General features: G+C 33.1%; 1 protein-coding gene across 3 annotated transcripts; it reads left to right on the top strand.

Annotated features, from left to right (window-relative positions):
- The first annotated feature begins 3,202 nt into the window (after positions 1-3,202).
- On the top strand, positions 3,203-10,439 carry LOC107866034 (probable ADP-ribosylation factor GTPase-activating protein AGD15). 3 transcript variants are annotated; one of them, XR_001672756.2, is made up of 9 exons: positions 3,203-3,427; positions 4,169-4,227; positions 4,460-4,550; positions 5,476-5,530; positions 6,227-6,317; positions 6,419-6,602; positions 6,866-7,040; positions 7,380-7,488; positions 10,188-10,439. XR_001672756.2 is itself a non-coding variant. In XM_016712217.2 (8 exons), coding segments are annotated over exons 1-8 (708 nt in total). In that variant the 5' UTR covers positions 3,239-3,376; the 3' UTR covers positions 7,382-7,663. The 3 variants fall into 3 exon arrangements, 1 of the variants encoding a protein (XP_016567703.2); XR_001672757.2 differs by having other exon boundaries at positions 3,239-3,427; positions 10,185-10,439; XM_016712217.2 differs by lacking the exon at positions 10,188-10,439 and having other exon boundaries at positions 3,239-3,427; positions 7,380-7,663.
- The last annotated feature ends 2,403 nt before the right edge of the window (positions 10,440-12,842 follow it).

A 12,842-nucleotide genomic window follows, 5' to 3' on the forward strand; every position in this document is an offset into this window, starting at 1 on the left:
GTGATGAGATCTCAAAATGTTATGTCGCATTGTGAACCGATATGAAATGATATATCATCAATATCTTTGACACAATATTAACGCAATATTGTGAAAGATTAGGAGGATCTGAATTCTACGTTTATTTAAGCATGCTGACGTAGAAACATTTATCAAGTGATATGAAAGGGTGCATCTTGGTAAGTGAAAACGTATTTGATTTGCAGTCCAGACACTTGAAGATGTCACACATAAAATGTTGAATATTGTCACTTGACAAAACTTATGTGAAAACTTTTAAGGATTCAAATTTCTTGAAGCATATAAAAGCTTTTGGGAAACTTATTTATAATCCTTATATTGTATAATTTTATTGCTTGAACATCATTGGAACTCTTGGAGAGTTTTCAAAGCAATAGATTATTTGCTAAAATTCAAAATATATCGAATTGGATTGGTTGTGAAGTAAAATATTTTAGTGCAATTGATGCACTCATGTACCTTGCAAGGTATATATCTGCTACTACTATGAAACATCAAAATGGGATAAAATACATGAGCTTTTTTTATTCTAAAGATTGAAGTCCTGATCTTATTGGTCATGCTAATGTTGGGTACTTATCTGACCCGCATAAAGCTCGGTCTCAAATAGGCTATGTGTTCATATGTGGTGGTACTGCCATATCTTGAAGATATACAAAGTAGTCTATCGTATCCACTTCATCGAATCATGCTAGATAATAGTTATTCATGAAGCAAGCCGAGAATGTGTATGGTTGAGGTCCATAATACATCTCATTCGTGAAAAATGTAATGTGAAATATGTCAATCTACCCACAATTTTATACAGAGATAATTCAGCATACATAGCACATCTTAAGAGAGGATTCATAAATGGAGATAGAACGAAGCACATTTTGTCAAAGCTTTACTACATACATGAAAAACAAAAGAATGATGATATTAACGTGCAACAGATTCTTTCAACTGACAATGTGACTGATTTATTCACCAAATCTTCTCTAATTGCAACTTTCAAGAAGATACTGCACAAGATAGAGATGCAAGGGTCAAGGATGTTCCGCTGTACTCTTTTTCCCTTACGAGGTTTTGTCCCACTGGGTTTTCCTTGTAAGGTTTATAATGAGGCAGCCGAAATGCGTATATTAGAGATGTGTACTCTTTTTCCTTCACTAGATTTTTTTTTCCTACTAGGTTTTTTCTAGTAAGATTTTAACGAAGCACATTATATACCAATTAGACATTCAAGGGAGAGTGTTATAAATGTATTTACATTATAGTGAATGTCTATCAAGATCTATCAAGATCTACTTTGATATCTATTAGGATTTGAAGCATCTGTCTTTTACTAAAACTAGGAGTAAATTTCCTCTATAAATAGAGGGGTTTTGTTCATTGTATTTACAATCTTATATCCCTTAAGAGAAGAAATAAGAATCACTCTCTCTATTCTCTCTACTCTTCTTCTTTATTCTTTCTTGTTTTATAATAGATATAGCTATTAAAAAGAAGCATTACTTCCTATTTTTAGGTAATACAGAGTACTAGTTTAACTGCACGTGCCTCACGCGTGTGCGAAATATTTTAATAAAGTTCAAAAAGTTTAAATCACTTCTCAAAGATGCTTCACACTTTAATATAATAATGTAAACATAACATATATTTTATTGTAAGCACATATATATTTTACCATCGAAAATTTCAAGTGGTTAATGAATCATTACTTTTGCGTTTGTCATACAATATCTTTTTTCCTTGCCGCAAGAGGCTACAAAGACGCATTAATTTGCACGATATTGTAGTACGATTATTTTTATTTTAGTTTTTCTTTATTTAAAATCTTTCCTTATTTTTAAAGTTAAATCTATAGAAAATCTTTGATTACTTACTTAAAACTTTTAAAATTTTGGTATTTCTTATATTTTTCTTTATTCTATCATTTTCATATTTATCTCTAAATTTTTCAATCTCTTAAAATCAACTTTAGTTGATTTAGAATCCTTAAATTGATGAAAAAGATATTAGTTATCATTGGATACTTCTAATAAGAAAATTTTTTACTATAAATATTTAATTATTTTTCAGCTTTTAAATATTAAAAAATACTGAAAAGACGATTCTATCTAAAGAGGAGACTTTTAATGAATGATAAAAATTCAAATAATATTTTTAAGGCATTTCACACTTTAATATAGAATAAATAGATATAGATTTATTATATTTCATACAAATTTGTTTTTTTTTTTAGTTTTACCATGCCTAAAAAGTAGGGAATAATGAGTTGATGCTAATTATTAGGAGTTTTTAAAATTTATTTGTTTTATTTTCTTATACATACATGATTATTTATGAAATTTTTTTTACTGTTTGTGTGAATAGACTTTTTTTATTTAAGTCATACTTAATTTGTATATTATATATATACATATACATATACATATACATATACATGGTATAATATATTATATATCATAAATATATAAATATGTTTTGTATATTTCTTTATATACTTTGTATGTTTATATATGTGCGTCCAGGATATATATATTGTATAAACTTTTTATACATAACATACTTTGTGTATTTATGATATAAATCTAATACTTTATATTTTTATGAGTATAACTAATACTTTTTGTATAAATATATCAAGTATTATGGTATATAAAGGTTGCAATTGTAGTTTATGGTATAAATTTGTTATATTGGACAAGTTTTTTTTTTTTTAAATGAAAAATATAATATAATATCAAGAATTTGTTATCTAAATAAATGCAATGATTCTGAGAAAAAGTATATAAATCAATGATCCAGAGATAAAAATTTAGTTTATTTAAGAATATTTTGAAATTTAAATACTACAGAGAAAAAGATTTGGAAGCAATTCTAGGAAATAATATTTTACATCGGTTTTAATTTGAAAACTAAAAATAATTCCTTAAATTAAGATAAATTGATAATTAATTATAGGATACAATAAAAAATTATAATTATCTTTTTTGATATTTTAAAAATGATTATATATATATATATAAATTATTTTTATACTATTAAAAATATATTATTATTTATGTAGTTAAGTCTTAAGAATGTTATTAATGTTACGTGTTTCATATTATGTTTGGAGAGTGATGGGTTAAGATTGGAATTGCGGTTATGAAATAAGCGCCTTTTATGGAATGCAAAATACGTAACTGTTTCCATTGAATGAATGTGTGATAACAAAAAAACCATTCATTCATTCAGAAAGAAGAAGAATAGAACATAACATTACACCATATCTACATAGAGGGAGATAGTTTTTTCTCTCTCTCTTTCTCTTGTCCTTTGCCTTGTTGTTCTTTTTTGGCTTTTTGGAACATATTAATCAGCAGCCATGAACGACAAGGCTTCTGTTTCTAAAGAGCTTAATGCCAAACATGCAAAGGTATTTATGTTTGTTACGTGCTATGTTCATTGTAGTCATATGTTAGATCATCGGGATTTAAATTTTATGGGTTTAATATTTTAGGTTCTCAATATTAAACTTACCTATCATAGTGGGATTGCATTTTTTTTTCTTTTGAACATAAATTTTTTATTTGAGTCGAAAGTATTAGGTTCATCTACCATGCATGTTTATTTGTAGATTTTTGTGGTGAGTACTTTGAATTTTTAGAATAGCGTTCGTCTTTTGTAACAATTGGAGTAATTCAGTTGAATGCAATGCATTTTGCAAGCCCCCACAACTAATGTACAATTCATAAGGAAAAGATATAGAAATTATACCCTATTTTATCAATCTTATTGAAGAATCAGATTGGGCAATTGGTAGTAATATGTTTAATCAAAGAGAATAGGTTTCAATTTTGGCTTTTGGGTATCTTGTTGTAAACAAAGATCATGTTATTAGTGTTGCTGCTGGGAGGCGGCACGTTTCCGTAGAATTAGTCGAGGTGGGCGCAAGCTGTCTTGGGCACCACGATTATCAAAGAAAAAAAATAGATCATGTAATTAGCGTTAGTTCCCCCCCATATAATTCATCAGCAGTTAGCTTTTGCCAAAGTGCTTAAAGTCTAAGGACTCAAACTTTTTGTCAATAGTCATCACTTTTTATTTAATTTTGTTTAGTAGTACAGTTATGTATGATTTTCTACATATCTTACTTTGTATTATTCATTACTTGCAGCTATTGGAGGGCCTTCTTAAGCTTCCAGAAAATAGGGAATGTGCAGATTGTCGGGGAAGGTGCGTTTTCTGCAACCAGTTTGCAGCAATTAACAGTATATGATTATCATGTAGAGTTGTAGTAGGTTATGAAATGAGCTAGATATGCATTCGCGGTCTATGTGCTTTTCTTTTCTGTACTGATTGTTCTGTATCGATATGGTTCTTATATTCCAATGCTAAAGCATGTTCCCTTCATCGAACATGTTAATCTAATCAATTTTTGATAGTTTATGATATTTTGTATGATCAGGGCCCCAAGGTGGGCGAGCATCAACCTTGGGATATTCATCTGTCTGCAATGTTCAGGAATTCATAGGAGTCTTGGGGTACATATCTCAAAGGTATACACTTTAGATGCTAAAGCATTGAGTATTACATATGCCGATTGTTTTGGAGAAAAAGAATTTTATGGTTGAAGAAATGGGAGACTGTAGCTGCTTGCCTTCAGATTTTTGTTACTATCGGTTGTTTACTGTACTTTTTACAGGATGCTTCGTCTTGCTTTCTATAGTATCTTGTCATGGTTTTGTCACCTCCATTGTTTCTTTTCTGACACGCTTTGATATGCTTTTTCTTTGAACCGAGGGTCTATTGGAAACAGACTCTCTACCTCCCAAGACAGGGATAAGGTCTGCGTACACTCTACCCCCTCTCGCCAAGACCCACTTACGGGACTACACTGGGTATTGTTGTATTTGTTGTTATTGTAAGAAATGGGAAACTGTTCATCTAGATGACATGCAGCATATGTGTTGTTGACTTCATTTTCTCTTCAATGGACCTTAACTTTTTCCGGAGAACTTCTTGAATGAAATTAAAGAAAAAACATTGTTTTCTGTCCTGGTACTCTCACTGATTTTCTGAAAATATGGAAGCAGTATATACATGCGATTATTATAACAAACAATTGTTCTGTACATGAAAGTTCCGATTTTGTTGCTGCATAAAACATTTTGCAAATTTGCTGAATCAAAGATTTCTACTGATTCCGTTTGAATGGTCCAAGCTAAAATAGCGAAGATAAGGATGGCCTGGCCTTCAGATTCTATCCCTGAAGGTCTCAGTTTATGCCTTTACTTTTTGTTGTTGTTGTTGTTGTTGTTGTTGTTGTATATATGCTGTCATGGAGTTGGATCGAGTTCCAGAAGAACTAGATGGTTATTGTCACCTCATCTTTTTCTGAATACATCGCAGAAAGCACACTGACTTTTGAATGGTTAATCTTCTTTGCTAATAGCGATCTACCATGCTTCTTTCTTGTGATAGGTGAGGTCGACCACTTTGGATACATGGCTGCCGGAGCAGGTTGCTTTTATGCAATGTAACTCTCTCTCTCTCGCTCGTTCGCTCACTCTTTGTTGCTCTCATGTGCACACTACACATGTAACAAAAACCTTTAGCTATTCATGAGCCCTAAAGATTTTCACTACTTTGTCTAAATGAATACTTAGGAAAAGAGGGACTCCCTCTTCAAATTTACATGATATTTTATCTATTTTGGGATGTGTGGAAATATTTTATAGAACTCATCTTTTATACATTTTTCACAAGAATTCCGTTACATATTTCAAACTAATTATTCAACCTTTAGTGTAGCATTTTTCCAACTCTCACAAGTCACAAGTATGATATTTAAGTTTTTGTAACATCTATAATTTCGTTCTCAATCAAACAGTATCATAAAATGGACAAGACCAAGAAGTTCTTTCCAGAAAGGAGGTCCTTCTTGGTCATGTGCTTTGTGGTTGTGGGGATGAGGGAAGAGCTACTATTTTTCCCCTAGTACTGGAAAGTATTCTCCAGTTGAAATTTTTTCTGTAGAAGCTTATAAATCCAGACATGCGAAACACAGTCGTTATCTTGGAGTAAATGTTTTTCTTCATTCCAAATAAAGCCCTGTTACATTCTTGTTGCCGTCGATATTCTTGTATCCCCCCCCCCCCCCCCCTAAATTTCTTACACTTTTGAAGATAAAATAGGAGGATATCAAAAATAATTCTTGGTTCTTCTTGTGCAGGTGTAGGTAATGAGAAGTCGAACAATTATTGGGAGGCAGATCTACCAGCAAGCGAAGATAGAAGCGACATTGGGAAATTTATCCGGACCAAGTAATTGTACACAAAAACTTATTTTATGCACTTGCAAGTTTTTTTCATTCAATGAAAGCTATACGATAGTTTCCTTTGCATAAATTTCATTGCGACTCCAGGTATCAGGATAAGAAATGGGCTTCGAGATATGCCCCTCAACCAGCACCATCTAACATGACTGATGAAACAATTGAATTCGAAGAAAAAGCTGATATTCCAAGGAAAGCAAGAAAATATTCTTTGGAGGATGAAGTTTTTAATGCACAACAGCCACAAGTTCCTTCGACAACAAGATCTCGTGGGGTACTGCAGATATTATACTTTGTTACATGTTTCTACTATGGAAGTAAAGTTCTTTATAGATTTTTGTTAACAGTATACCTTTGCCTACTTCTTAATCTTTTATAATGTGGTTCACAGCAATCTCTTTATTATGTGCCATGCTGTTTGGCAAGTAGTATAGCCAAATGCATCTTGCTGATACTAAGTTTTCCGAATAGACACACATGTTTTGCCTGGCCCTTTCACTGTCAATCATGGCTCAGGAAAGCGTTTCATTTTATCAGGTTTCTTTAGACACGATGGATGAACTTCTTAATTTACCTCCAAAAACTGGTCTGATCAATGCGCCATCCGTGAAGCTCAAAGAAGAGAAGAAAGATCTCTTCAGTTTGCTCTATGCCTCAGAGGCAAACCAAGATCGCACTATTGTGCCTCCATCTCGCTGGGCAACTTTTGAGTGTAAGTACACTCTTGCCAATAAACTTTTTTGAATTACTAGTACAAATTTATGAATTATGCAGCAGCTAAAAAGAGTTGATACACAGGTTGAATGTTAACATAGCCGAAGAAAACTAGAAGAACGGGGAAAATTCTTCTTTTCTTCTAGGTTGAATCATCAAAAACTATATTAAGTTCTAACATTTCACCATGAAAATAAACTTGTATTCTATTGATTCCTGGCTATACCTACATTGGTATCCCAGCTGTTATGTTATAAATGTTATCTTGCTATAAATAAAGGTCAGCTTTTATTAATACAAAATACCAACCTGCAAATTGATTTGTTTTTGGATATAGGAGCTGATGAGACCAAGAGAAGAACCAGTTGGGAGTCATATCGCAGCACTTTTGCATTGGATTAGAGTTCATGGATGATAAGGCGAGAGAGAGAGCTGCAATTCAACATGTAAGCACATGTGTTGTGTAGTTTATTTTGTTGTCTTATTAAACCGGAACTGTAAGCAGTGAAGATATAAAATTTGAGGTTTCTACGTGTAACTAGACTCCCCACCGAGTGCTTTGTTAGACGCAATTTCCATTTGATGCCCATTCCTGAATCAGAATTCCATTCTTGTATTGAATTCCACTTTCTTCCAGTAAACCTTGTTCATATTTAAATCTACACGCAAGCTTGAAGGTGTGTCGTTATATATTTAATGATCTCATGCAACTGAATCCGTTTGGACTACAGTAGTTATAACTTTAGGTTAATACTGTCCTAATATTAGATTTTTCTTCTGGCACTGGTTGCTATTAGTGGCTGTAATTGATGCCTCAATTTATGTATCCCTTTGCGCTGCTGTATCAGTTGCTACTCTCTGGATGAATACACAATCTTATCTGTCTTCTCTTATCTTGTGAAAGGAGTTGTGACTAGCATTCATATATTCTGGTTGTTGATTTTGTGAGTCATCTTTAAAACAAGATCATATCTGCACTACCGATAAGGTGGACACCTTAGAATTTAAGATTCTGGAGTGAGTACGGTATGTTTATTTTAGGAGTTCATTTGACATAAAGGATACTGGAATTGGAAAGCTATTGCTTCAATTAGCGGACCAAACTAGATTTCCTTAGCTCTCTCTACCTGCTATTACACTTCGTGTGATACTGAATCAATCTATACATTAAGAACTCTTATAGATAGACGTCATGTTCCACTTAAGTATCTGATGAGTACATACTTCATTTCAATTGGCATAACACTCATTGGTCTGTAAAACCGTCCTTTTTACCTCAAGAAAGTGCTAATGATCTGCTCTATGATGAATAAAGACCTCTGTATTTCTTATTTTCTCTTGAAAGGAAAAAAGGAATGTCATATTTTAGTGACAGTTACTATAGAAAATCAAGAAACTTCGTTGGCTATTCGCATCAAGCAACACTTTAAGTTTGTCTTTTAATGATGTAAATTACTAATACATAGCAAGGATTGGAAAGATCAGTCAGATTTTCCTAAAGACTGCTTAAACTCCTGATGGAACCCTTAGTAAGTAAACAAGTGTGACCCAAGGAGTTGAGAACCATGAGGTCTCAACTTTGAATCCGAGCAGAGACAAAGAACTAGGTGATATTCTTTCCATCTATCCTAGTCTTGGTGGACAGAGTTACCTGATATCTAGTGCTGGTGGGATGTGGTAGCTATCTCGTGGCAGGGGCGGATCTACGGCAGCGGATGTGGGTTTCCGGGAACCCACACCTGCTACCGTAAGGTTTATAATTACATGAGGAAAAATTATCAAAACGTATAAATATTAACAGGTGGGAACCCATAAACAAATCAAGGGATGGCTTAGTGGCAGGAAAGGAACCCCTTAGCAACGTATCTCTTGGATAGTTGAACGTGGGTTTGATTCCCTCTAGAGGTGCTTATTTTTTTCATTTAATTCTTTTCGGCCCCTGCTTTTTATTGGGAATCCACAAGTTTGAAATCCTAGATCCGCTTCTGTCTTGTGAAATTAGTCAAGGTGTGCATGAGCTGACTTAGACACCACAGTTATTAAGAAAAGTAAAGAAGTTTGAATATCAGATTTTAAACTAACTGATCATGGTTATCAGCTACTCAAGTTCATGTTGCATTTCAACCTTTGGAGCAATCTAGGAGATGACTTTAGACTTTGAAACAAAATAGCTTCCCTGTTTTAATTTTAAGCTACAATAGAAAGTGGTTAACAAACAGTAATATTTGGGGTTCAGTATGTCTTAACTGTAATTAGCAAATATATGTTTGGCATGAATTAACACCTCTCCAAGTATCAGGATCCTGGAACTGGCCACCCTCTACATTCATACTCAAGAGGAGCTATTTAACACACTAGAATGTAGGAGCATAGCTAGAGAGGAGGAAAGGGGTTCATCGCCGGAAAATCACACTGTATATTCTAGAAAACTATGTATATATAATAGATATTAAATTTCAAAAGGGCAGCCCGATGTACTAAAGCTACCGCTATGCACGGTGTTCGGGGAAGGGCCCCACCGCAAGTGTGTATCATACGCAGTCTTACCTTGCATTTCTGCCAGAGGCTGTTTCCAAGGCTTGAACCCGTGACCTCCTGGTCACATGGCAGCAGTTTTACCGGTTACTCCAAGGCTCCCCTTCAATAGATGTTAAATCTCATTTGTCAAAATCCTCAGACCCCACTATGTGAGAATATAATGGGTTTGTTGTTGTTGTTTTTGTTGTCAAAATCCTGCATCCGCCACTGCTAGAATGTCTTGCTCTTTTCAAATGCAGTGATTAGAGAGGAATTGGATTATTATAATCATCTTTTCGAGGAAGATTTTCCGTAATCTACACATCTGCTCTGGTGTGCCTTTCCTAGTAAATTCACACCTCACTACGTGTTACATTTTGCTGGTGGGAGGTGGTAGATACCCATGGAATTAGTCGAGGTGCATGCAAGCTGACCCCGACACCATAGTTATCACAAAAAATTAATAGTAATAAATTCACACTTGACACAGACCATATGCCCTTATTTATTTTTCTTATTGTGTTGTAAATTGTAATATGCCGGGTATGAAATTTTTTTTCTCTTTCAACTATTGTGTATTATTAGAAAAAGTGCATTTATGATTTTTCTTTGCTGTAATTGTTAGCAGGATGGACCTCTTTTTCTTGTGAAGACTTGCTGGGATTGTTATTGATTGGGCAGATAGTCTGTATCCATTGCTATTAGTTTTCATGTATAGAGTTACTATTTAGTTGTATCCAATATGATTAAATTAAAGAGTTGGCAACTGGATTCTACCACTTTGTGTCTTAAAAGATTAATGTATGGTTCATTATTTTTTCTGTATAGAAAATGATTTCTTTCATATAATTACTAGCTAGGAGTACAATTTATTTTGATCTATTTTTGTTTTTGTTTTTTTTCCTTCCAAAGTTTGTTTACTGTTCTTGGTTCTTATCTATAATTGAAAGAAAATGAAAGAATTCTTCCCCTCAGAGCATAAACATGTCATTTTTCATCTTGAACGAACCATCACGCAAAGGGCTCATCTGAATTACCTTTGCCGGAAAATTAAACTGCTACACAAGGCCAAGTTATTATTTTTTGTGTGTATAGTAGATTTTGGATCTCCTTTAACTTCTTCGTGTGTTTACTTCTTTATATTTCAAGTTTCTTCGTGAAAATTTTGATTCTCTGACTGCAGGCGTGAGCGCATATTCATAAATTGTATTCATTGAGTGTGAGTGTACAGTACAATAGATCTTCCTTGACTGATTTAACTACTATAAATTCAATGGATTCAACTCCAAAGTATTTAAGTTTGGACTGGAAGTCTTTAAAGGAGAAATAAATTGATTAATTATCTATAGATTTGTTATTTCTTTATTATTTATTGATTAAATTTGGTTGAGTCGCTGAAGATGTTTGAATGAATCAACTTGACATGTTACATATATATAATTTTTTTTGGTCTCACAATCTGAATTCTGGGGCCATATCTAACTTGTATTATCACTAACTCATTATTAATATTTCAAATTGAGTTAGCAAATTGACGTTTCAACAAATTTCTTTCCCCTCCTGCCAATTAGGAAATCTTCATGATATTTCCAATGCTATTTTTAATCCTAAAAAAGAAATCTAGCTTGAATTATTGTGGATTATTTGTCAACTAATTACGATGTAAAGATCACTTAGTTAACCAAAAAGTAAATAAAATATTCTTGTTATTATACAAAGCCAATCAGAGGCTATCCAAGTATTTTAAAATCAGGTAATGGTACATTAAGTCTGAAATAGAACATGTTTATATTTGTTTAGTCCTGTTTTAGGTAAGCTTCTCATTTGATTGAGATTTGGGATTGGTATTTGATTAATTATGCTAGAAAAGAGATAAAGGACATCTTTTTCTTTTTCTTTTTTGGGTTTCTCACCCGGTGTCCGGTATCCATATTGGAGCCCCCTACTAATCCAGATCGCTCACTGCAGGGCCCATCCTGGGAATGGCGCTCCCAACAGGATTTTCTCCATACCCAGGGCTCGAATCCGAGATCTCTGATTAAGGCCGGAGCAATCTCATCACTACACCACAACCCATATTGGTAGGACATCTTTATTATATAGGTAATGGTGCCTTTGTTTTTAGAATTTAGAGAATCATTGTAACTTTCTGAAGTTTTGAGTTGAGGGTCTTTTCGAAATAAGATATCTCTACCTTCACAGGATAGGATAAGAGTAAGATCTGTGTACACTCTATTCTCCCCAGGCTCCACATGTGCGATTATAGTTGTTGTTGTTGTTATGCAACTTTCTGAACTCGAAACATAATTTTTAAATGGAAAATTTGCTTTCATACAGTAAGGAATTATATAAGAGTGAAAAGGGTACATGGAATATTATATAGATAATTTTTTATTAATTTAGCATTGAGAACTAGTTGATAGGTTATGTATTTTCTTTTGTAGAGATTGAAAAAAATATAAGGTCACTATCACCCAGCAAGAACATGTGCATAGTGGTTTGATCGTAAAATGAGAATTATTTTATTTGTTTGAAGTTTCAGATACTTTTCTTAGTTCCATTCAAATGACAACACTTTTTACCTAATGTTCATATATTATATAATCAATAAAACCTTGCTCCTTTTCTGTATATTTTTTTAGAAATTTTGTGACTTTTTTGCAAAATATTTTTTTTGTTCAATAAATAGATATCTAAAGGCAAAAGGATAATCAAATTTTTGAGGCTCGACTAAATCAAATTCATGACAAAAAATTTCATTTTAAGAGTACTAAAACACTGCCTATGAAAGGTGATTTCTTCTTGAGAACTCGAATATAAGACCTTTAATTAAGGATACGATGTACTTACCACTTAACCACAACCTGCTTTATCAGTAATTGTGATCTTTAATAATGTACTAGTGAGTACATAAACTACTACTATGATTTTCTTGCTGGTCCAATTTGTTTATTTCGTGATAATGCAAATCATGTAGCTGGGTTGCTCTTGGTTTGCCAAGACATATGCTAGGCCCCAAGGACAAATAGATTGTACGCTATTTTTCTTTTTTTTTTCATGAGATATTTGGTATTCGCATTGGAGTTCGATTAATTTGGATTCAAGCCACGTAGGGTTCATTCGGGGGAAAGTGCTCCCTACCAAGGATTTTTTTGGGTGAATCTTAAAAATAGATCCAAATTGAGATGGCTTTCAAATTTTAGCCCTAAATAAAAAAACTTTCATAAAATAGTCTTTACCTATTAACTAATATTCTTTTGAACAAAATTGTCCCTGATCAATG

The sequence above is a fragment of the Capsicum annuum genome, chromosome 3 (assembly GCF_002878395.1).
Source record: "Capsicum annuum cultivar UCD-10X-F1 chromosome 3, UCD10Xv1.1, whole genome shotgun sequence".
Taxonomy (NCBI): domain Eukaryota; kingdom Viridiplantae; phylum Streptophyta; class Magnoliopsida; order Solanales; family Solanaceae; genus Capsicum; species Capsicum annuum.